Source organism: Lipophrys pholis (genome assembly GCF_963383615.2).
Source record: "Lipophrys pholis genome assembly, chromosome: 16".
Taxonomy (NCBI): Eukaryota; Metazoa; Chordata; class Actinopteri; order Blenniiformes; family Blenniidae; genus Lipophrys; species Lipophrys pholis.
In genome coordinates, this window is record NC_137634.1 from 7,051,658 (window position 1) to 7,077,512 (window position 25,855).

Sequence of the window (25,855 nt, forward strand, 5' to 3'; positions counted from 1 at the left end):
CAGTATGTACATGAGAGGGTGTGCACAGACTGACAAGGGCAGAGGGGAGATGTGAAAGCTGACATTTGAAGGAGCGGGTGAGGGGGGGTGAGCGGGTCCGACGTACGGAGAAAAGCTCGTACGATGCTGATGCCGAGCCTCCATTTGGATTCCAAACTATTCTGTGTAGGAGTGAGAGCTCCTGAAAGTACAAAACAGAGCTCGGCCGATACGTCAATTTAAATGTTTACGGTATGTGGTACTGTTGGGAGCAGCACGGTACAGCAAAGACAAAAATATTGGCGGTATTTTAGGAAATATATGGTGCTTTCATGGTAAAAAGTCCCACTTTAGAATATGAAAAATACTTAAAATTTTTGGAGTTCACTCGCTACAAATAAGCAGTAGTTTGGCCACGTGTAGATTTGACCTCTATTGATAACATTGACTATAAAATGATCACTTGTAGTACTTCATTATTGCTAACTCAGACTTGAGACTTCAGGTAAACTGATTAAACAATAATAGCTCTGGTGTAGTTACATACATCACCATCTATGTACAAAAATACATCATTAATTGGCTCTAATTTGATGGACCTGTGCAGGATCAAACATTTGATACTGTTTGGCAAGAAGAAGAAAAAAAATGCTAGAATTTCAAGTCAAGTCAATTTCAAGACTAATTATTTAGCTATTTGTTTTAGTCAAACCTTTTTATTCGTCTCTAAATCAGAATAATTAGCTGGGTTTATTTACTCATGAATCTTTCAGATTGACCGATCAGATTATGCCGTTTACATGAACATTGAACGTCTGAGTCCGTCAATATTAAAACATCTACTCCAATCTGATTATCATCATTAATAAGTAGCTAATCTATTTTTGCTATAAAAACATATAGATACGAGTTATAAGTAATCAAAATAACTAAAGAACGAAAGATTCTGTACCAAAGAAGTATTACTTGTGTGTGCATGTGTGTTTTAATACATTCTAGTCCACTGACATGGTATCAATAGTTGTCTTTAAAAAAACAAAAAACAAAGACTCAGTATCGGCCAGGCTCTGCTTTGAAGCTGTATAAATGTTCTGTTTGGAGGTCACCAACAACACGTAGTGATCCCCCGACATATATCAGTCTAAACCAAAGATATCATAAACGATATAAGCCTTTCTTGTGCTCTTCACTGAATACAGAAGAGGAACCGTGGCAGCAGTGCACGCAGCTGAAGGTCACCAGGATGGAGATTCTGTGGCGAGATGAAAACAGTGAGGAGCTCATCTGTTTGACCTCACTGGGTTTTTGCATCATTGGAGAATGATTGTGTTTTTCTTTGGACTTCTGGGGCATTAACCATCAATGGTGACTTCAACCCCACCCCCCCCTCTCTCTCTTACCACTCTCTCTCTCTCTCTCTCTGCACCCCGTCCATGCACACCACTGCTTATCCCATAAATTCATTCACAATTTACAATTATTTATCTTGTCCGCCGTCTACAAACAGGAACATAGCAACAAAAGAGGTATAAAACTGGGAATGTTTTCCCATTCCAAAAATAAAACGTCACTATGTGGTTTTTTTTTTCTTTCCTTTTTTTCTTTCATTGAATCGTACAAACTGCGCCAACCACTGTTCAGCTGGACTAGTGAAAAAACAAGTTCTCTCTTCTACGCACTTGATTCCCAACTAAGAACGAAACCATATTAGTCCTCGAGTAAACCCGTATTATAGAGAAACTCAGAAAAAGTTTTTCTTTTTCTTTCTTTTTTTTTCTTAAACATAAGACCTCATTTTGTGTGTCTAATTACCTCTAAATACAGTTCACAAGGCCAATGTGGTGTACTTCTAGGCTGGTAAAACGTCTTAAGTATCGAACGAGAATAAATAAGCTTGAAATAGCACCTCGAAAAAGTTTTACAAACAGGAATTACAAATGCCAGAGTTTACCTGAATACCAAACGAAAAAACAGGAACCAATACGATGCCAAATGTGACAATCAGCTACTTCTCCTGCGAAGCGATTCCCCTGCTGGTACAATAGAATCACAGCAAATTCATGGACATATAGAATAACTAGATTGGTGTACAAAAGCTCTACTGAATTTGCATAAAAGTACCTGAATCAATACAGAGAACCGGCTACTTGACGCTTTTGAATCACAGCAGTGTCCGTTGAACATATAGAACCTGATTTTCAGTGCTAGCAGTGCTCACATTGTGTGTGTTTTTTTTATTTCTCTCTCTCTCTCTCTTTTTTTTTTTTTTTGTACTCATCTGAAATGCTTCTGGTGAGAATTACCAGTCTAGTCATTCTATTTCCAAGCACACGTCCAATCAGCAGCTGGTATGGGGAAGACGGTGAGCTGTAGTTGGATTGGCTGAGTATCCATACCTTATTGTGTGATGTAAACAATACTGAGTAAACGTGATTGGCTGATTGAGAAAGTGTTTGCAGGAACAGATTGCCTGGGAAGGCAACGTTTGTGCTGCCATTAGAGTTTTGGTTATGGCTGAAAGACACCGTGGAGGAGTCGTCACTTCGTGAAGGGCGATGGGGTCTGAAAGAGGGCGGGACAAAAAAGAAGGAGGGTTCAGCTGGAGGAGCCAGAGAGGCAAAACGCACATATCACTTTGTAAGATTGAAAGAAATTGCTGCATTTTGCTATTTCTTCACCTCCCGGAGTTGCTCAAACCAAACGATACTTAAAAATACCAACAGTTTTATGATAAAGTCATTTTGTCGACCATTCAAGAAATGCCTTACGAGTTTCCTTCTGTTTAGAGGCCACATACGGCCAAATTTCACCTTGAGTGGGCCGGACCGCTCAAATACTCCAATAAAAACTTTAAAGTTTAAAATCTAAAGTTTTTCATTGTTGTGGTACAGAGTGTCAGTGATAAAAAAAAAAAAAATCTATATTTTAGTTACGATTGTAAATTACTACAATGCAATACTCATATGGTGAAATTGCAAACTGTGTGAATATGTTGTGATCAGAGATCGTCTCAGGGAGTTTAATTTGCATAACAAGCTGATGATGGAAGATAAGGGGGAGAGACAGACAGGCTGATGACATGGAACAGATATCTCCAGCTGGATACTGCTCTTGGCAGTTGGCTGAGGAAAAGCCTGTTTTGAAAAACCTTTTCCCAAGTGGGTGCATGGAGATCTCATCCCATCTACTGCCAAGAGAGAAGGCAGCGTGTTTATTTGAAGGCAGCCAGAGGCAGTAATTCACGCTGCAAATGTCAGGCAGGAATGGAGAGAAACTTTCTTCCCACCGAATCTGAGGAGATCCAATTGTTTGGGGGTGTTAGGAGGAAAGTCTTAAGACTTGGGAATGTGTGTGCTTAGGTGAGACAGTCCTGGCATCTCCCGTGTGTGCTTACTGGGAGGCGGACTGCGAGTGCGTCATTCATCAAAAGAGGAATTTCTGGTTTGTTATAAGAAATGTGAGCGTGTTTACGTGTGAAATATGAGAATACGAAGAAGAAAAAAAAGGGAATCCCAGAACTGAAAGAAAGGGTGGATAATCATTTTAAAAAGATTAGATTAGAGTAGTGATTAAACATCATTACTGTCAGAAGAAGTGGCGTTAGAGTGACGCGGTACTTTCTTACGCTTGTATTCTCGGTACAGCACATATTGGATCTGACGTGTAACTTCTGATTCTCCTTTTCCTTGCTCGTGAAAGCGAGACCTGAATCACGGTCGCTATATACAACAGGTTCAGGAAGTGATACTGACCAGCACGAAGGTGTCGTAGATTCTCATCAGCTCCTCTATCCGATACTGTTCCAGCACCACCACTCCCGCCAGTGCCGGGCTCTTGGCTCGGGCGCAGTCCTCACAGTGCACCAGGTACGACTTCTTGCTGCAGTTCTCGCTGGTCACAAACAGCAAGTCGAACACCTCCAACTGTGCAAACACATGAGGTGGCACCGAGGCTGACACAAAGAAGGAGAAGATGTGTGTGTGTGTGTGTGTGGGGGGGGGGGGGTCACTCACGTCACACTCGTTGCAGTAGTAGGCCGGCTCGTCCTTCACGCGACTCTGGTAGCAGATTTTCTTCCCAGTGGCCAACAGCTGGTCTCTGAGAATCTGGATGTGCTTGATGGACTGCATCAGGCAGTGTCTTACGGAGACAGAGGAGAACCGTCAGGGAATGATGTAAACAAGCGTTCTCACACGTGCATAAACACACGGACACAGGTCAACACACACGTCTTACTTGACCATCTTGAAGGTGTCTTGATCCGTGATCTTGATGGTGCGAGCCACATTCCAGGACACGTGGATCATGGGAACGATCGACTTCACCTTCTTGACCTCGTTCCACTCGAAGCGCTCCAGGGCAAGCTGGTACTGGTAGGCTGGGAGAGACAAAAAAATAATAAATAAAAAAATAGCAAAGAAGGTGGAACATTTAACGTGTATTTAGTCAGTAATTTGAGTGCTGGTGTTCTTCAGTTGTTTTTTCTTTCCGTGTCTAACTCACAGTTGAGCGGCCCCACGTTCCAGGCGATGTTGTTGCACCAGCCAACTGCCTGCACCCAGTGCACAGTCCCAGCATTGATCCACACCAGGTCTCCGGGCCTCTGGATGAAGCGGTACACAGGGATGTTGGAGCTATAGAGGTCCTCAAGGACAGGCCACCAGGACCCTGTGAGGTAGTCCACGCCATGCCTGGGGGAAAGGAAAAGATCAGCTTCATTCTCCACAAACACACAAACTATTATAGAGTCGCCACCGTGTGGCCGCTTCTTCCATCAGAAACATTAAGAAATCTCTTTACTCACTTCTCACAGAATTTGTTGATAGACTCCCAGTAGTTTTCATGAACCGCAAACCACTCGCAGTCACCGGGGCCGATGTTGATGTTGACCGAGCAGAAGTTGTTGTTTTCTTGATGACCTTAAAAAAAAAGATTATTTTTTTCATTCTAAACTTTCTAAAACACCACAAACAGCTTTTCTTGTGTTTCCACGGTCTTGCCTTTATTTTGCACAACAGTGAGGTTTTTTTTTTTGTTCAAATGAGGAAGAACTACTGAAATGTGTGGCTGACCTGGCGTGCGGCTGCCCGGCACCTTCATGTAGAGCTGCACCGTGTTCATGCCCAGGATGGTGTGTCCGACGTGACTCAGCATGTTGTTGCTGGACTCCACTCGCATGAAAGCTGGCAGCTTGAGCAGCTCCTGCAACTGCGGCTTCCACCTTGTGGACAAAAACACACGGCGGGTAACGTGACGCGGAACCTCGGCAGGCTCAGACCGGGACGGCCTTCAGCAACGGAGTCTCACCTTTTGGGGTCGGAAAGATCAATGTTGGTCCCGAATTTAATGACCTTCCCAGATGTTTTCAGGTCTGAGCTGGAGGGGGGGGAGACACAGAGGACGGTTCACACAGTGAAAATTGAGCTTTTATGTTGACGCAAACGGATCGCAGTGACGGCGCTGACCTGAGCGGGCTGCTGGCGTTAAGAAGGTCAGCTTTGTCAAAGAGGGGAGATGAATTGGATTTTGCAGTCGTCAAGGTGGGACTGCCTTTACTGTTGGCTAGTGTCAGTCCTGCTTTCATGGCCGCCGAAGGGTCTGGCGTCGGCTCGCCGTCCTCCTCGTTCTCGCTCTCCTTTTCCTCCTATAACACATCTACATGAGCTCAGCTGACAGCTACAAATCAATCGCGCTTCTGGCTTCAATCCAGGAAGGGACTCACATTTACTCAGCAGGAGTTTGCGTTTGGCTTTTCATCCAGTAAAACACAGATTTAAGCAATAAAATCAACACTTTTTTTTTTTTTAGAACTTTTCCAAACAATATGCAAAAAAAATAAATAAAAGAAATCCTACAATTTGTCTTGTCCTCTCATTTTCTTTCCTTCTAAGGATTGTTTGTTCATCTGTTTCAGATTCAACAAGCTCTATTTTCACTGGACAAATTTGACTCGTCTGGTAGCTGTGCATGAGGCTGTGTCTACTAATTTAACACAATCATGAAAAAGAAAAACAGTAAATGCTTCTACAACTGCTGAGTCCAAAGTGAAACTTTTTAAAATGACAGTATCGATGGATGGAAATCACGAGTCTATACTACAATCAAATGTAAACAATAAAAAGATGAAATGTAGTTTGATGATAAACAATCTAATAATTTTGGACATGTTAAATGTATTAAAGTCAATAACATAACAACTTTTGTGTACATTTTGCTAATAATATAAGTTATTACAATATTAGCTGGTTATTAGATAAATGAAGTTGCATTAAAACGTCATTTACAAATGTTGAGTGTAGCCAAAGGTGTAATAATACATAAATTGGAGTACATTTGGGGAGTTTGCTGAAGGCACAGTTGTCATATTGATATTCAATGCTCTCTCAATTATGGTTGTAATTTTATGCTAACATCAGAAAATCATTAAGTTATTCGCCCTTATTACATTATTAGTCACTCAATTTCAAACTGAATGTATCTGATGCAATGAAATGAAGACTTTTTAGTTGAAATGCAATCTGGTGTAATTCAACTAACACACCTTCTGATGACTGAATATGAAAATGAAACGCGTTGTGTGTACGTGTCGGGCATGGGAGAAAATGTCTACCTGCAGGCTCTCCTGGAAGCTGGACGCCTGGTACTGGGCGTATTTGGCGATGGTGGTGTGTGAGCGGCTGCTCTCGCACGGCCACGCCTGCGACGCACCGCTCAGGTCCCAGTTCTCGTCGGCCGGCTGCTGCACCTGAGTCCTCACTTCCACCGCGTGGTCGGAATTGGCCTCCACCAGAGATTTAGTGGAGAACAGACCGAGGTCTCACAGAGGGAAAGGGAAAGCAGAGAACACAAGTAATTATCATACAGACACACAAGTTTAACTTCTCTGATGACTTTAAAACAAGTACAGTAAAATTATGCACTCCAATATTTAAAAGGTTGTTCCCTGCACGATAGGCTGAAGTCTTGAATATACAGGCTGAGATCAGCACGTGGGGTAAACTTACTAAGGCGGAGGGATCCAGCGAGACCTCTGATGACTGTCACGGCATTTTTGGGATCGGTGCAGAACTGCAGCAGAACCGGAGAGAAGGCATCCCTCTTGCTTTCCAGCTGCAGAAACAAATAATTTCACATAGTTGATCCCAACAATGGACAAATACTGTTGGTTATTGCTTTATAAAGTCAATAGAACAACTACGTCTTACTGGCATTATTTCCTTTGCCCTCTTATGTGATTATAGATAAACATATATTCAAAACAGTGGTTTTAAAGTGCAGTTCAGGTCTCCACCAGGGGGCACCAGAGAACCTCAGTGAAGAATCTTATTCCACCTTTATTAACTTTGAAAAACATTATTTTATAAATGTTGAATGTAAAACTATTATTACTTTTATTCAAACATACTTTAGTTTTTGTATTTTTTTTTGCAGACTTGCAACTTAAATTGGAGTGGGATCTCTCAATCTCTTACAATGTGGAAAAAACATGAAAAAAGTCTAAATTAATGTTTTTCAAACAGAAATAAGTACTTGACATGAGTTGAGTGGAAAACAGTGAGTGTGTGTGTGTGTATGTGTGTGTGTGTGTGTGTGTGTGCGTCATTATGTTACACTTTGAGACTAATAATTAATGATTAATAAATAGGGAGAAACGCCTAATAGCATTGCCGTTACACAGATCAAATAAATTATTTAAGTTTAAATGAACTTTTTACATTTTTGAACATTTTATCTAAAATTCGGAGGCTCACTACACAAGTGTCCATCAACAGGATCACATTTCATAGCTACTCTTCTAATTTTGAGTCACTTCCTAATAAAGTAGTTTGAGGGTCTGCTAAATTGGTTGGAAACATCCGCCTGTTATGAATTAAACTATGTGACAATCCACACAAAAACACAACTAAACAGCGTACAGACCTAACGGCTGCACCTAATTTGCTTTGGACAGAAGAGGCTTGTGAAGCTTGTGCACTCACGTAGATGCTTGGCGTCGGTGGGTTCAGCTTCTCCCGCGGTATGAGGATCTCAATGTCGATTTTGGGTTTGACAGAGAAAGTGGGAAGCACGTAGGACTCCCTAAACTTCCCCTTCACCCTCGTCCCCCTGGGATAAACACAGCAGAGCAACATGAAGTCATGAACCAGGACCGGGGGAAGAGCTCCAGAAGCTGGAAGCACCTTTGTCCGATCGGGTACTCACTTGCACGCTCGGATCACCTCGGTGGCCGTGTTTTTGATGCTGAGCTTTGAAAGCGGGACTCTCTGTTCCTCCAGCTCTGATATGTTGAACGTTTGCCTTCCGGCACTCTTCATTTTAACGAGGAGAATCTTCAGCTCCTTTAGGCCCAGGGACAGTGCTTTGAGTTTCAGTGGGTCTACCGGAGCTAATGGACAGGGAGGTTTCCTTGCTGGTGTGGGAGCACCTGATTCAAGTGTAGTGATTGTTTCAGCTGATGCTGACTGTGAGGTGTTGGTGTCGGTATTTCCAGCTGCCTTGTTTTCTAACACTTCCTTCTCCTTCTTCTCATTTGGTGTCTTCACATCACCAGTGTCCAGTCTTTCTCTCTGGGCGTCGTTGCCACATGAGCTTGAATTTTCCTGAGGATTCGGGCTCTTCATACTGTCTGTCAGCGGTCTGGGTGGGTTTCTAAAGATGACGACTGAGGATGAAACGTTCCCCTCTTCCTTCATTTCAGTTGTTTTACTTTTAGAAGTGGTGATCTTGCATTCTTCAGCCTTTATCTTGATCTTAATGGCTGCTTTTCTTCTCCTGTCCTTGGCCTTGTGTTTCTTCTTCCTGCTGCTACCTGTGGCTTCCTGGTCTTTGCTGTTTCCTCTCTCCTCTGTTGCAGAGACCGTGATGAGGCTGGTGAAGGAGGCCGGATGTGTTGTGGTCAGCCTCAGCTCTGCACTCAGTGAGCCATCCAGGAGAGAAGACGACTGTGTTCTCTCCGGGAGCACCACCATATCTCTGTCATTCTCCTCTATACCACTCCCATTATCTTCCCTCTCTTCTTGCTCCGGGGCGTCTGTGACAGACTCACTCATATCTGTTGGACTCTGGGTTTTCAAAAGCGTGTCTGAGATAGCGTGAAGTGGCAACTGCTTTCCAGGATGGGAAGGTGCTGTGGGATTGGATTTGGGGGTTAAATCCCGATTGTCGTGAGAGTGGATCTCTGGCCCCAGTGCAAGAGAAGAGGAATACTTCACCCCTCGAGCGGGAGGCCGGCCAAAAGGTCCTCCTCGACACGAGACCCTCTGGCCTTCCAGGAATGTGGCGAGGCTCTTGAAGACATCATCCAAACCGGCTTTGTGATGGTGGAGCTCGTGAAGAAGAGAGCCGGAGGTATCCCTGCTTTTCTCCATCTCCCTTTCATTCAAACTCTCAGCGACTTGCTCGTTTCTACGAGGCGGCAGCTCCCCCGGTTCGGACGTATCATGGTGGCGACAATCACGTGCTTCTTCACAAGGCTCCTTCTTTACATCATCAATGCTCTCACCCTCCATGGGTGGAGGAGAGAAACACTGGGTGGGGCTGGGCTGGAGGACAGGACGACTTATGACTCCTTTCTCTAGCTCCTCCTCATCATCGCCCAGCACAGATACCGGGGAGCCCTGCCAGCTGAGCACCGGGGGAGTGTTGGCCAGGTTGTCCCCGATTTCCCTCAAACTTCCCAGCACGGCCACAGGCTGGAGGTCCGGGGCGTTGAGCAGCGCTCCCTGCCTTCCGTCTTTACTGTGGACCAGCTGCTCTAAGCTGACAGAACAGACTGTTTTAAGAGGCGCTAAGGCTTTCAAATGAAGTGAGGGGAGCGCACTGTGGGTCTTTGCTGTTGGTCTATCTTCTGCTGGGGATGAGCCAAGGCCAGGCGTCTTGCAGGTCGGGCTGAGGCTGGTGGTCTCGGCGGGAGACCGTTTTAATTCCTTGATGGGATTTTTTGTGGAGCTGCTCTTCTTTTTGGCCAGTTTGTGACGTTCAGATTTGGAGGATGGCTGCGGTGAAACGCAGCCGCGATGGAGAGCGTTTGGCTTGCGTGTCGTCGTCTTCTTGGGCTGCTCCCCCCTCTCCCTGTGCTTGTGTTTTGGTGGCGATAGAGTTTGATTCTCAAGGTTTGGAGATGAAGCCTCTGTTTTACATGTTCTGGTCTCCTCTGCGCGACTGAAGGTAGAGACCGCAGAAAATGTTTCTCTTTCTGTGACTTTAGTTTTCAAAACAAGCTTTCTCTCCTTCTTAACTGTTTTGTCTTTTTTCTTTTTTCTCTCTCCTAACCTTTTTTCCTCTTTTTTCTTCCGCCTCTTCCTTTCCTCACCCTTTCTATTTGTTGTTTGAACTTCGCCCTTCCTCTCCTTCCTGATCAGCATATCTTTGTGTTTGTACTCGGACTTTCTGTGTTCCTCTGATTCCTTCTCAGGCTTGTTTGTTCTCGATTTGTCGTAAGGTGGCTGCCGTGAGCAGAGCTGTGACATCTTTTTGTACTTGGGGTCTAAGGATCTGGATTTTGAAGCAGTGTGAGGCAGAAGAGACGCGGGGGAGGTGAGGCTAGACCTCGCGGTGTGACTGGGGCTTTCGTGAAGCTTTTGCTGCCCACTGGGGCAGGACTGCTGGATGGCTGAAGGATCTTTTCTACCGCACGCCGCGGCGTACGATGAGGGACTGGAAGGGGCACCGGGACTGCTGGAAGTGGAGCCTCCATCTTTAGGGCTGCAGTGCTGGGACAAATAGAAAGGAGGATCTACACCAGAAGACTTGGAGAGGACGGGATCTCTTGAAATTCCCCTACGCTGAGTTTCCTGCAAATCAAAAATATATATTACTGTTAGGGCTTTTTTAACACATGACAGTGTGTTACTGATTTACTGAGACAAACTATGCCTGAAATATCCTATGATTTCCAAAATAACGTGTCCATGTTTTCAGTATTGGAAAAAGAAAATTAAGTTGCAAATGAAATGGTTGGAACTGAACAACTATCGACTGAGTAATCAGTTTGGGTTGCGCAGTATAATAAGGTCCTTTTGTGGGCAATTTGCTGGTTCTGTGTGTGCGTGTGTGGCTTTTCACCATGTGCTCCTTCACATAGTTCAAAGACATGCTTATTAGGTTGATGATGGACTCTAAATTGACCAAAGATGACACTAAGTGTAGTCGTCTGCCTCTGCTTTCAGGTTGTACCCTGCCATCTGGCTAATGTCACTTCTGACTTCCAGCTCCCTAACTTGGATGAAGTGGGTACAAAACATTGTTGAATAGTTTAATCATGATAGAACTTATCCTCACACTACATTAGAAAATTGCAAAATGTTGTGGCTGCTGCTGTGATCGCAGATAATATAGCAACAACATATTAAGCCTGCCAGTGGATTTCTAAAAATGTTTGTTTTTCATTCCATATATTTGAGATTTGTTGTGATTGTGTCTTTTCCTCTCAGAAAATTAGCTCAAAAATCACTTAAATTAACAACACAGGTTCCCAATATATTGTAATATTATACAAGGCCAGATGTTTCTTTTCTTTTTGGAACAAGAGGCCATAATTATCAAATAAAAATAAATAAATATTGAAACATTTCAGTTCATATGTTAAGAGCATAGAAAAATTGGACATAACAATCAACTTTTTCAATGATATGAAATTTTTTTTTTTTAGATGTCCAGTATTGTACTGAAATGATAACAGACGTATTACACAGGAATAGGAAATGCCTCTTACTGTGCTTTGTTTGTGGTGGTGGCTCCGCGGGTCCTTCTCCTCCAGGGGGCGTGGCGGGGCGTTGTGCTGTGGAGCTCGGGGGTGGCCAGTGTGCCGCTGATGGTGATAATGATGGTTTTGGTGGCTGCAAGGCACACGGGTGTGGTCTGCTGGTGAAGACAAGATTTTCCGCTCGACCTTCCCTCTGCTTCCGTGGTGGGGTTGCCTGCTGCCACAGCTCTGGTTCACAGGTGCAGTGTTGCTGAAGCCGTGCTCCCCAGCTCGCAATTTAGAGGTTTCCTGTGAATACCGGACCCAATTTGATTAAAGAATAAATGCGCACTATTTCAAATGATCACTCACTGCATGTCGACGCATTACCTGTTGTTGTGTTGCAGAGGTCCTGTGGTCAGAGTGGTGGCTCTCATTCAGAGGCTTCCAGTCGTCTTGGTTGCTGCGGTGATGGCGAGGTGGTGATGGGATGCGGGTGAGTAAAGGTAACTGTCTTGATCCGGGATGAGACGGCTAAACAAAGCAGAGCAAAAAAAAAACAAAAAAAAACACTCTATGAAGTGAGAACCCCCCAACAGGTGGTGCTCTTGTGCAGGAGTTGAGCACCATGTACAGGGGTGAGTTGAACAAATCAAAGTTTTGTGTGGAACTTTTACCTGATCAGGTCCCAAGTCTCGTCTCCTCTTCGCTGGACAATCTTCCCTCGGGGATAGAAGGTGCTGTGTGGACGGGCCGTGCTGGTGCAGCTGCTCCCGTCGTTGGTGGTGGAGGACCGGCCGTTTCCAGGGTCCTGGCCTGTTGTTTACCATCCTGCCTGAGAAGCTCCTGCGACAGTCCGAGGGGGCCCACCTCTCCAGCGGGGGCTGCAGATCCCTGTTGTTGCGGTGCATGCGAAGACTGCCATGCTGTAAAAGAACAGAACACCCAGTCATGGCCAAAGAATCAAGTCCCTTTCAGGTGTTATTGTTCCAGACTGGTGGGTCTCACTACCGAGTTGCTGACATTGTTGTCCCAGTTCGCATAGCGGTCCCCTGGTCCCGCTGGATAACCATTGCTGTTGCCAGCTCGGTTGTGGAATGAGCGTGTGGAGTTGTGGTGCCAGTTCTGAGCCTCAAACTGCTGCTCTTTACTGTCCCAAATTCGCAGCAGCTGCTGGTGGCCCTTTGAGAAGCTCTTGTCCTGAGCATGGCTCACTGGTCTGTCCCCCCTTAAGACAAGCAAAAACAAAAACAAAAAACATTTAGCTACAAAAATCATGGTGCAGACAGAGATTCAACACATCTGTGTACTGTCCATTTTAAGAGTAAATGTTCTGTTTCACTCACCTGTTGTAAAAACGACTGGATGCTTGATGATGTGATGGATTGCGTCCTGTTTGGCATCTGTAATCACAACAATATGCGTCAAAGTGGCCTTCTCTCAAGGCAATAAAACAATTCTCGTGGAAGTAAAAAATGAAGGAGCTTGAAGTTAGAAATCAAACTAATTACAAACGTATCTAATATTCCAGTTTAACGCCAAACCACTTTCCAAACATCTTAAAAATCATTAACTTGGTCCAAACTTCAGGAGAATTTCTCTCATAGTCACTCATTAACCTTTCTTGTGAAAAGCTTCACGCAACACTGAACAGAGAGAGTGGGACGATAATATTTCTCTCATGTTGCATATGCTATATCTCAATCTAAGTAGTAATTTTTAGTTGAACAAGTGTTTTTATTATTTATTATAAGATATGATTGTGAAAGAATGTTGGAATATATATTCGTGACACAACTATTACACTTATGCACTAAAGCTCATTTTAAAAATTTGATTAATCTGCAATATACTGTACTTACAATAAATTCAGTCCCTCCACTTATTTGTTTTTATAACCATTACGATCAATAATAATTAATAAAAAGCGATAATGCCAAGCCCCCCTATACGTTCCCTGTCGTGGCTATAAAGTACCAACTTCAAAAGTCACTAAAATGTGTTTCCTAATTCATAAATGTTGCGAATTTCACATCATGTGAGTCCTCTGCTTGGCCTTCATTTGTATCATTTATATTTAAGTGATTACTCTTCGTTGTCTGTCGTTTATGTTGCTCAAAGCAACAATTTAAAGCCCAACGTTGCTTTGCAATCACAATAATAAGCATCCTCAGAGAGGTCGGTTTGTGGCTTTTGCCAGCTGCAGTGAAAGAATTTAAAAGTTTCATTCAAACACTTTCTGGCTTGTTTGAGCTGCAGATGCGTTTATTCCCACAGCTGCAGCATGAATATGTTAATCGGCGCTTCAGTCCCATAAAGTAGTGCTCCTCCTGAATCAGTCGAGATAAGAAAGGCCAGGTGCCATCACCATGTAGGGAAAGCACAAACCTCGAATGGCTCCTTCATAAACTCCCACTTTAAAGTTTAATTTCGCATAAAATAATGCTGCATTTTTTCCTATTCAATCTGCTTATAGAGCCGCGTGTGACCGTGGAAGTTCAACAAAGCATTCTGCCTCCACTGCAATCTCACATGTGCATTTGTAATGGCAATGAAAACTTGTGACTGTGCAGCAAAACACGACCCATTTCTTTGTGTGAGCTGCTGACCTTTCTGTGTGGCTCCAGGGCCGATTGTTTACAGGAGCCCATTGTCCTCTGTTAGGTCCTCCAGCTGGATAGGAGTCCCATGTGTTACGGCCGGAGTAGAGCTCTGCTGGGTGATACATGCAGCCTGCAACACAGGGGGAGTTCAATCCAGTTCAGTTATATTTTTAGAGCACCAATCAGAGCTCAGCGAACTCCTGACACTCCACATAGTGAGGTTACAATAAATTATACAAACCCAACAACATGACAGTTTGCACATGAGAACCAGGGGAGACGAGGGAAAGAAATACAAACAGAGTAGAGGAGCTCAGAGGGTTAAGACGGTGGTCCCCACCTTAAAGCCTGGGACCCCCTTGAGGGAGCAGTAAAGATTATAAAGGGGGGCCGGGGGCTTCGCTTGCACTCAGGTTGTCAAAATCAGATTTGCACATGTCAGAATAACCATGACAAGACAATTTTTGGAACAGACATGGAAAACTGCTTGTGCACATTGGTGAAAGAATGAAGTCTGCAGCTTTTCCAGGAGGCAAGACATTCAGGGACCACTGCATTCAGACAATGCTATAGTTTTAGGATGACCTGCCATCACATGAACTGTATACACATTTATGTCCGCACTCATTGAACCTTCACTCTGACATGAGAAGTGATCGTACTGTGGGATTCTCAACACACAATGGCACTCGGTTACGAGGAGCTTTGAATTGAAAATATTTAGGTCATCTACATGATCGTTTCAGCGGAGAGAAGACAATAAGGGGTTAATATGCTCTTTCCAGCTTGTCCTTGCTACTGTATTTGTCTCCACTTGTTCAAATTTCCCCCCGGATCCAGACAAAATATGTCAATTTGACAATGTCACCACCCATTCAGAGGTTTTTGTGAGACACGCACAACTTGTGAAGCCAACTCCCCTCCTTCTGTGGGACTCAGAGTCATTTGTGAAGTGATCAAAATGTTGGAACAGCCTCGAGGGGATGTAAACAATTTGGGGGGAATCCCAAATGTGGAGAAACTGTAGAATAGCAGTAAAACTTCCCATCTCAGCTGTAATTGTAGATATTAGAGCGGTGAAACACTAAGTGGGATAGATGCTGTATTTTTATTTTTTTCTAATCCCGAGTAGGCTTACCTCAGAAAATATCCCACATTGATTTCTGGGCAGCATCTAGTGATTAAACGATGACAAGCAGCTAAAAATGTTGACACTGGTCACATTAGACAGGAGTGCCGAGAAGATTACAGAGTCTGACATAGTTTGAGGAAAATTACACACCAACTTCACACTAATTTTGGACATAACTAGAAGTCAGCACTGTATTTAAACTTATAGTGGGCCGGCAGATTCAAATGATAGCGTCTGCAAAAACTACCGAACAAGTAAATAAAGAAACAAACAGATAATTAGGATAAAACATGTAAACGTAGCTACTTCTGACTTCTCTTTAATGTACAAAGATGAAACTTATTGTACTCCACTGGTGTTACATGGGTGGATTGCTTTCATATGGTCATCTGCTCCACTTTTAGCAGATTTTCTAAGTCAAAACAAATCTATTAAAAAGGGTCTGGACTTGCAACACATGTTTTACCTTTTAAAACATAGATAACACTGGTTATAAACTAAGGTTTCATCACTTTCACTGTAGTTTAGGTTGAATTAATGACATATAACTGACATTTTATGACTACTTTTAGCTTTTTATTTAGATGTTTAGTCATTACATGGTTCTACATTGTTCATTTAAGTAAAGCAGCGTGTGAAGATCTTTACAAATTATATGTCATATCAATGCTTAGCTTCAACGACACACAAAACATGTCAGGCATACAAAGTAGTAAGATATTGCTAAATTTTGAAAAAAACAAAACAAACTATTTCATTATGAAGTCACAAAACGGCAGGATAAGATTGTTTATTCACCTGCAATTTTGTCAAAGCTACAAACAATCACTGAACAAAGGTGCAAATAATAGATCTGCGCTGAAATAGTCACCCACAATCAAACCCACAAAGCAGAGCGAGACAAACAAGTGTTGTGTGGTTACCAGTCTTGGTCTGTATTTAGGAGGCCCTCCACTTCACACCTGGGAGCAAACGGCAGCCTGTGGACAAAACACATGCCTATGTGAGACCGTCTGAGCCTTTATTGTATTTCTAGACCATATCCGTACAATATCTGCAATTGATCAACGTCAAACAGGCATTTTGTGCATCTGCAGTGGTGTAATTCCTCATGCTGCACCGTATCTGTTGGGTTGCCGTATCATCAGTCAGCCAGAGCTGCATTGTGCACTTAGCCTGTCTCTAATCAGAGCTACCCAGCAGCCACCACAGCCAGTGGCCATCCAGTGACAGAACAAAAAAAGAAAAGAAAAGGAAAGCATGGCAGTATGACCAAAGACCATGGCAGCTTCACTTTAAGAACAAAGGAAAGGGGGGGGGGGGGATTCCTGGTGGTCTGCTGTATTATAGTTCCCACCTTTTCCTTTGTGTCGCTTCGAGCTACGACTCCTTGATTTACTGACAAGGGTCGAAGCTGGATGAGGCTCAAATCGACTTCTCGACAGGGGTTCACTGTGGCCATCAGGGCCCACTGCTTATAATCAGATGCAAGTTTGCTCGCTCTAGCCCTCATTACATTCCATTTGCTTCTGGTACACATGTTTCTAGGGGCACACGGCGCTTTATTAGCTGTCCAGTGACCTGCAGCAGGTCATGTTTGGGTGGGTGCAGTTATCCTGTCGCACTGCAGCCGCACTTTCTCTGTGCTTTTGTACTGATGTTTGATGCAAATCCTGCTCCGTCCAATCATGTTGGTAAATGATGTTTCACTCCTGATGTTGAAATACGCACGTGTTGATGTGAACTAATCGTATTCTGAGTCACTCCGCATGCTGAACGGAGCGCTGCTCTACAGGTGAGAGGTTGCGCCTCAATACGTGTTCATTCCCCGAAGCTATTTATAAACAGCATGACGAGTCATTGCGCAAAGTTTTACCACTTCCCCCGAGGTGGCAACTGAGGAGAGCCCCAACTACAGGTGCCCAGATCTTATTTAAACAAGCAACTATACAAGAAAAATACAATAGAAAATAACACTACTAAGTAGGGATGCACAACATATTGTGATATCAACACGACTGATTGAATTGCAATAAGTTATGTTTTATTCAATTTTCAAAATATTATTGATCACAAATAATTCCAAAAAGTTGTGACATTAACTTTGATCAACTGACAGAGAAAGAGCCCTGTTATCTGGATGAACACATCTCTCTATCATGCAGCCCCACTACTGAGGTCAAAAACTATTTTTCTGACTTCAGGTTCCAGTGGAACTACAACGTTATCTTAAAAAGTTGTCATTTCTTCTAACAGAGTCTATAAACCCCCCTCTTCGATTTGATTTGCTAAAAACATTTACGCATTCTCTAACAATGCACACAAGAAAGAGTCTTGAGATTGTAAAATATGTCTTATTCTAAACATAAATGAACGAAAGTCGACAAAGGAAGGAAATTCAGATTAAAACTGAAACACGGTGCCATTGTTCACTGTGTTTTGACTTCAGCTGCGTCGCACTGTGTGCACTTCAGTCTTAGACTCACTATTTTGTGTGCATGCGTATGTAAATGGAGGCACTGTGTGGCAGTGGCTGGTTTGGTCGCCTCAGAACAAGAAGAGCATTGAGTTTCCATGTTCTCTCTGTCGCAGCGTAGACTCTCTCAGCACTCAGCTTCCTCTCACGATAAAAAGACATGCTCATTAGGTTAATTAATGACTCTAAATAGCTCAAAGTGTGCTTGGACTTTGTTTGCCCTCTGACAGAGTGGTGCCTTTCTTTTCCTCAGCCACTTTGTTGTTGCACCCCCCGCCCCCCACATCTACTTTCCAGAGGAACCACACCATGATCTGCCGCTGGATGGTCAGGATCCATCACAGCACTGTCCGTCTGTTCTTGTGGTTCGGCTGGTGCAGCTGTGCCGCGTTAACCTTTTTGTGCATGATGAATGAGCGAAGTGAGCAGCCTCTCCGAGTATATTTCCAACCAGTTGCTAGAGCAACTGAAGCCAGACACCTCTGAGTGCTGTGGCTTCGGGCTTTTCAGACTCAACTGCATTCAGATGTATTTTTAGCTTACAAAGAAGACACAACAGGCCTGGATACACTACTAACATACAGTTAAACAAAGGCTGCAAATCTGCGTCTCAATGAGCAGCGGTGCATTCGCCATCTACGCAAAGCTATACATCAGACACAATATGTCTCAAGAGTTTCCTTCAGGAAAGCTATTTAGCCCACAGGTTGCTGTTTTTTTCCCCCCTTTGTGCACAGGCATGAACTTTGCATGGAGAGTTTGAAGAGGTGCAATCAATGAGCGTTGTTACTCATGCCGGAGTGCACAACACAGGGCACAATGTGTGCAGCCGGAGCAAGCAGTGAGTTATAAGAGTCAGTATGTTGCATGAAACGCATGATACCCCTTTAAACACCAGATAATGTGATTTTGGCTAAAACCCAGGAAGCAGCAGAGTCTACACTGTCTGTGCATCGGGAAGGCGAGTCAGGTCATGATTACACCAGACAGCGGTCTAGTTATATACTTTGTTATCCGCCCATGTGTTATGTCTTCTAGCCATACCGCAGTTGTGACCCGATGTTCTCCAACTATTCTGACTTGACTCTATTTCCTTGACCAAAAGACAAGATCAATGTTAAAAGGTCATGGATTTGACATACATGGGGAAAAAAGACGTTTCAGACCCCCGTTCCATGGACTACATCCAACATTTCTGGGGAAAGAAACAAAGGATTTGCACTTTCTGTTGCCAACAGGTGGTGCTTCTGCAGCCCAGACAACTCACTATAGGACACTACATCCACTTCTACATTTTGGGATGGTTAAAAAAAAATCCCACATGCTTCCGCCCGCTCGGTCCTCTGGCTTGGTGAGAGCCCTGATGTCTGGCAATACCCACTCTAATCCTTAGATCACCTCATAGTACATTAAATCTGCTGATACAGAGATCAGCTTTCAGAGCTTCCTCGTCTAATGCCCACATTACTTCCTCAGCAATGTTGGCATGACGGGTTTGCTTTGCTTAAAATCCTGGATGTACGACTTTATTTTTGTGCCCAAGACATTTAAAACTGTTGTTATTCTAAATACCGTAAAAAAATGTAAAAAAGAAAACTTTTTTTCTGACTTCAATCGATGCCAGTTACTTGTCGACTGTTCTCTGCAGTTGTGCATTATCTTTAGACAAAGAACTGCATTTCCTGTGCTTTTTTTTTTTTTTTTTTCCAACACAGCATCTGTTGTAGACCTTCTTTGTTAGAGTGTTGTACGGGGAGCTGTCAGTCAAACGCAGCTTAAATTTGACTCTACAACAATGGCGCTGTGCTTCTTATATGAAACCCATCTGTGGAGGGTTAATTCAAAACATCTGGATTTTAGCTGTGGGGCTAAATGATGTCATGTGCAAAATGGGTTAAGTTGCTGTTGGTTAAAAGTCTTTTCTTCCCGGCCAGATACCTTTAAAGAAAGAATCTGCAGTGGAAACTTATAGCAAACTTTGTTCCAGTTGTTTTAAAGGAAGGCATTACTTCCCACAGGTTGTAGGTTTGTTGCATTTGTGCACAAGTGATCCTTTATAATGCAAACTTGTTGAGACTTCCTGCCACCTCTGTGTGCCTTTTGTGACCCAAGTGTTGCTCTTCCATTTTGGCTATGTAACCTCCAACAGTCTCATCTCGCTAACACTATTTGCTCGTTGTAAATTGAAGACATTTACCTGAAACCTGATGCAGTGTGCCGGGGCTCGCGCGTGTGTTTTGTGTGTGTGTGTGTGTGTGTGTGTGTGTTTTGTGTGTGTGTGTTTTTTGGTGTGTGTGTGTGTGTGTGTGTGTGTGTGTGTGTGTGTGTGTGTGTGTGTGTGTGTGTGTGTGTGTGTGTGTGTGTGTGTGTGCGAGTCTGCACTCCCGCTGACCACTCTTACCTCGCAATGTGCACCGAGACAAACGAGAAGAGGGACAGACTTTCTGGTCCAAATTTGATAACTCCAGTCAGGAATAGAAAGACAGCAGAGACTGTGTGGTCTCCGATCCCTTTAAATAGACAGGCTCATCCTCTGCAAGCCAGCAAAGAAACACACACACACACACACACACACACACACACACACACACACACACACACACACACACACACACACACACACACACACACACACACACACACACACACACACACACACACACACACACACACACACACAGTAGAGTGAGGAAATACCATAGCCAGTTGGTGCACAGATGTCGAAGGCAGCAAGGTTTTATTGTGTTAAACCTGGGGCTGTGTCCCTCAGGTATAGCTGCTGTTTCTCCTCTTTCCCATTTTTTAAATTTATTTTTTTATCTTTTACTTCCGACCAACATCTGCACTGTTGTTAAATCTCCAGACAAAGAAAGTGAATGAAAAGAGAAAGGGAAAACCTGAGCCAGCTATCTTTGACACCCATTCTTTCCTACTTCCTTTTCCCCTCGCTATCTCAACTTAGACCCCCGTATTTCTTTTCACATTTCTTGACACCCAATATCCCAGCCTCTTGCCTTCTCTCGCAGGCTCTGCCTATGCCTCACCCTCCCTTTTCTCTGCACGCTGTGTCCTTGTATCCCTGGCAACCGATGATATCATTTAGTCCAGGGCTGGGAGGAAGGCCTCAAGCAGAGGAGGGGAGTGTTTGCATTTGTGTGTGATTTTGACATGGAGAGAAAGAGGGAGAGTGGAGGCTGGTGGGGTGGAGGGGTGAGCAGTCAATGGGATTTAATGTCCACATTTCTCGGTTCCCTCTCTTCATATGGCCGCTGCATTTATTCAGCGGCTCCGTCGGCTCAACGAAAATATTCAGCGAGTAGTGGAGGAGAGCTCGGCACACTCCAGCTTGTGGAAGCAACCACTCGCATTTATGCTCGCCTCTCATGATACTAGCCGCGGTGAGGCACTGCAGGTGTGAATCTCTTACTGTGATTCTGTGCGAGTGTGTGCATGTGTACGTGTGTGTAGTAGCGACTCTTGCTCCTATACCATAAAAGGAAGGATGGGCTGCAATAGACCAGGATCCTCTCTGGTGGCTGTGAGGCTAGCCAACACGAAAGACTGGAGATGTGTGTGTGTGTGTGGGGGGGGGGGGGGGGGGGGGGGGGCAGATGGAGGGACAATCGAGTAGCAACACCGTACAGTCAGACAGCCACCGGATGAGCAAACCAACCCCTCCTGCATGCATGCACGTGTGTGATTTTATTGGACGCCGGCCTGCAACAGCGATCACAGAGAAAGAACGTACAGTAAGAGGCGAATATCAATCACAATTCTAAAAATAACATCCCCGCAGCCCCTGCTTCCCTCTGCTCTATCCCCCTTTTCTGCCTCTCTGTAATAGCAGCTTCTCCCGGTGTATGCTCCATAAAGCACAGCCCTCTGAGGGGTGCTGGAATGTACCAAGGCAAGGTCAAGAACAAGAAAGAGGGGTGTCTTTTGCAAACAATGCAACATGGACAGCTTATTTTTTGTGAACAATGACAACGTAGCAGGTTAACAGGTTCAAAGAAGAGACTAATGCACGTGTCTGTATGTGTGTGTGTGTGTGTGGGTCAGACAGCAGGGCTGCGAGGGGGAATGCTAACCTAGAAATGCACGTCCAGGTGGTTCACTAAGCTGACAATCATATCAGCCCAAGGCACACACTGGGTTCATGCTGTACTTTAGTCCCAGTAACCCTAAATGTCCTTTGTGGATTGTTTTTTTTTTTCCTCTCCAGTAACTCACAACTGATTGTGTAGTCAATCTTTGACCAAAAAACAATTAGAAACCAACAAAATGAGCTGCAATCTCAGTGGAGTGCAGAATGAAGCTCAGACAGTCCTCTAAATTAACATTAATCATCTCACTATACCTGTTTAGTTGTTTTTTTTTGTGTTTGTTTTTTTTTACAACTGTACACTCCACACAAAAGGGCTGATATGCAACAGTTTAAGTACAATGTAACCCACATCAGAAGTGAGACTGCAACAGTTCCCCTCAGCCACATTCAGCATTTCATATTCCACACTGGCTGTGTCTCTGCACGTGAGCAGTGTAAGTGCGTGTGTGTGTGTGTGCGCGCGCGCTTCATGCATGAATGTGCAGCAGTCTGCAGACAAGCTCACACACACACACACACACACACACACACACACACACACACACACTGCAGTATGTTCGAGCAAGAAACAAATTGTCTCCAACATTGACATCAAAATGTATTTACACAGTAATTAACAAATGGAAAGAAACACTTAAGAGAAACACACACACACACACACACACACACACACACACACACACACACACACACACACACACACACACACACACACACTTCTGGATCAGGGGTGAAATGCATGCAACTGTATATCCAATGAATCCATTAAAGCAAAACCAAGTTGGACCGGAGTGCTCTTTTACCTCTCTTTTATCTGTCCTGCTTCCCTTTGGTCCACACGCCCCTCTTTGCTCCCCTTTTCCTCCCTTTCACTCCTTCGCCACCTTGTCTCACCCGATCCTCTCCTCTTGTCTTCTTTCTGCCCCCCCTCTCCTCCTCTTCCTGTTTCCACTCCACTCTCTGGTGCTCGAGCTCTCATAGCAGACCGATCCATGTGTAGACACCGAGGGGGGGGCGGGACCACCAGCTGTCAATCACGGGCGGATCAGCCAATGAGAGGGCAGAAGTGGCCTATCTATTACATTTTGCGGTGAACAAGAGGAGGCAGGAGGAGGGGAATACAGCCAGAGAGAAATAAAGAGAGGCTCTTTATTTCCCTGCCTGTGTGTGTGTGTGTGTGTGTGTGTGTGTGTGTGTGTGTGTGTGTGTGTGTGTGTGTGTGTGTGTGTGTAAGTTGGAACAGAGCCAGTACAGTAGAAGAGATATTTAAAATCTCTCCGCTGCTGTAAAATAATCTTTGGGAGGTGATACGGGCATGTTTTTCCTCCTGGCTATCACTTGCATTTGGCTGGCATTCACATAATAGTCTGTGACTTTCTTGCAAAAAAAAAAAAAAAAAAAACCCTGCAAACACATTTTTTTTTGCATATTATTATGCTAGAAAAATGTGTTGGTTTTATTTGTTGCATATTATTATGCTAGACAAATGTGTTTTGGTGACAAAGCGGTGAAAAAAAAAAAAGAGAACGAAAACACAGACAGTCTGAAAAAGGGTGAAGTTTCTGCCATGTTTGGGGCTCCTGCAGCAAAAAATGGTGACAGAGGGTTCTCCAGTGTTTTGGCTGAGCTCAAATGTCAAGTGACAGGACAACCAGGGGGGAGGTGGCGCTCCTGCTCCATCAGGGAGGGTCCAAAAAGCCGGCAGAGCTGCTGGGGAGCCGGGCTGGACTCACAGTGAAATGGTGGAGAGGGAGACTGCTGCTGACTGATTTCTTTAAAGCTCCAAAGTGCCTTAGCAACAGAGCACGAGCAGCTGAAACCCCATTGGTCGGCTCCTAACCCCATGTGAGTATTTGGACCAATCAGCCTGCTTTGGTGCAGCACTTAGTCTGGGTTGTTTTATGGAGAATATCTGTTGAACCACGCCTCCTGCTGGCTACATGGAAGTCTACACTCTATATTGAACGGTAAAAAAAACAACAACAACAACTCTTATTAAAACTAGATTATAACTACAGTCAAATACAATATTCAATCATTATGTATGCATGTTTCATGTAGATGAGCCACGAGCTGTTGCTAAACAATGAATAATAGAAATTTAGATATGGTTTCTTTTTATGGAGTTGTAGTACGGAGACCGAGGAGGGACAAAAAGTGGAAACAACTGTGTTTACATGACATGAATAAATACACTGAACTCAGTGACACACACACACACACACACACACACACACACACACACACACACACACACACACACACACACACACACACACACACACATATATTTCAAAACGTACTAATCATCGTATTGGTGTAAACAATAGTCTGAGCTTGAACATATAATTAAACTAATAACAAAAACAACTGTTGAAATCCCACGATGCTGCACAACTTGAATCTACATAGGCTGTTGAAAAAAGTGAGTGTAATGATACTGTCAAAAAGTTCAGAATAAAAACTTTTTTAATCTGTATTATTTTTTTCTTTCTTTGGTCTTATTGCTTTTTCATCACACAGCAGGAAACCAATAAAGTTTTAGGTCTACACTGCCCTCAAGTGGATAATATTTAGTACTGCAGCACAACAAATTACTGAACAGGGTGGTTTTTCTCACGTCTCAAAAACTGTGTATATTGTTAGAAAATTAAACGTTTTGTCAGTCTCTTATATACTCACAACTCGAAAACACAAAGTGTTTCAAACACTTATTATAGTTAATTGTGATTATTTAAGGCCTCTGGTTTAAAAAGTTGTCCGGTCTCACAGAAAAATCCACCCAACATTTGGGTACATACTATACTTTAGATTTACATGACTTCTGAGCTAAAATCCTAAATATAAAAGTTTGAAGGTAATAAATCTTCAAATGTGTTGACTGGTTTAACTGTTTCTCGCATATGCAAGAAATGAACTCATTCATTGTACTAGAGGTTAATGAGCTTGTACGTTATGAAACTGTTTAAGTAATGTATATTCCTCATAATATATGGTAATAATTGAATTCCTAAACTGACTATTACATTTTTTACTTTACATGATAGTCGTGTTTATGCATAGTTTCCTAATAGGATTATTCAATGGGAAATAAACATGACATCTTTAAAGTTTATTCCTGATCCTGAAAAGATGTAGTGAAGGAGGGAAATACCAACAGTTTCTATAATGTTTTCAACCAGATTACTTTTGGCTTCCACAATTTTCTAGCAGCAAAAGCTCATCTGCTCTGTTCACTGATTTCATGAATGATCACAGCCACACAACAATAAATGAAACTGAAGTCCACAGCAGTTATAGGTGTTTGTTCTCGGTGCCGTGAAACCACAGAAGGAGACCATTTTGTTCTGCAGCAGCAGAGGGCTCTGCCTCTCCTCCTGGGGAGCAGCAGAGGGCAGCTGAGCCTGGCTTTCACTTGGTCTGAATTTATAATTTTCAATTGGTAAAAATGCTGACAGCTGAGGAATGTCCGTTCGCATAACTGCATCATCAGCCCCAGTTACATAAGTTATGATTGTCGTAACTCAAGATTAGATCAGGGAGGCAATCTGGTCCTTCGACGAGTACCAGCGCTCAGTCACTCAAATTGACTTATTAGGGCAGTGAAGGATTGTTGCTCCAGCTAATGTGACAGTTTCCATTTGCATAGGTCAGGTTTTAGCAGAGGGCCCCTATAGGACAGCAACACAAACACATAGTGGAGCACAATTCATCCTATATACAAGTTTCAAATGATGCAGATCGATGGTTTCAAAGCTTTACTATATTTGAAAGGCAGCATAAACATTCACACATCAGGGCTTTCATTGATTCCAATGCTTTGTCAGTCACTTTTAGTTTCGAATATTAAGTCTTGATTGTCATGTACAGCTAATCT

The 25,855-nt window shown here is 43.6% G+C and overlaps 1 protein-coding gene across 2 annotated transcripts; it reads right to left on the reverse strand.

The window, feature by feature from the left end:
* Positions 1 to 1,584: 1,584 nt before the first annotated feature.
* LOC308121754 (uncharacterized protein) lies at positions 1,585 to 22,955 on the reverse strand. Of its 2 annotated transcripts, XM_080483200.1 has the most exons (22): positions 22,782 to 22,955; positions 20,275 to 20,406; positions 16,321 to 16,377; positions 14,272 to 14,395; positions 13,009 to 13,065; positions 12,674 to 12,890; positions 12,340 to 12,588; positions 12,053 to 12,196; positions 11,693 to 11,971; positions 8,182 to 10,772; positions 7,959 to 8,085; positions 6,984 to 7,089; positions 6,590 to 6,795; positions 5,445 to 5,623; positions 5,287 to 5,355; positions 5,052 to 5,200; positions 4,784 to 4,898; positions 4,483 to 4,670; positions 4,216 to 4,357; positions 3,993 to 4,119; positions 3,732 to 3,902; positions 1,585 to 2,541 (listed from the first exon to the last, which is right to left on the reverse strand). In XM_080483200.1, the coding sequence occupies exons 4-22, from the start codon at positions 14,388 to 14,390 to the stop codon at positions 2,518 to 2,520; spliced, it is 5,259 nt and encodes a 1,752-aa protein (XP_080339326.1). In that variant the 5' UTR covers positions 14,391 to 14,395; positions 16,321 to 16,377; positions 20,275 to 20,406; positions 22,782 to 22,955; the 3' UTR covers positions 1,585 to 2,517. The 2 variants fall into 2 exon arrangements, with proteins under 2 accessions (XP_080339326.1, XP_080339327.1); XM_080483201.1 differs by lacking the exon at positions 20,275 to 20,406 and having other exon boundaries at positions 22,782 to 22,953.
* Positions 22,956 to 25,855: the final 2,900 nt, after the last annotated feature.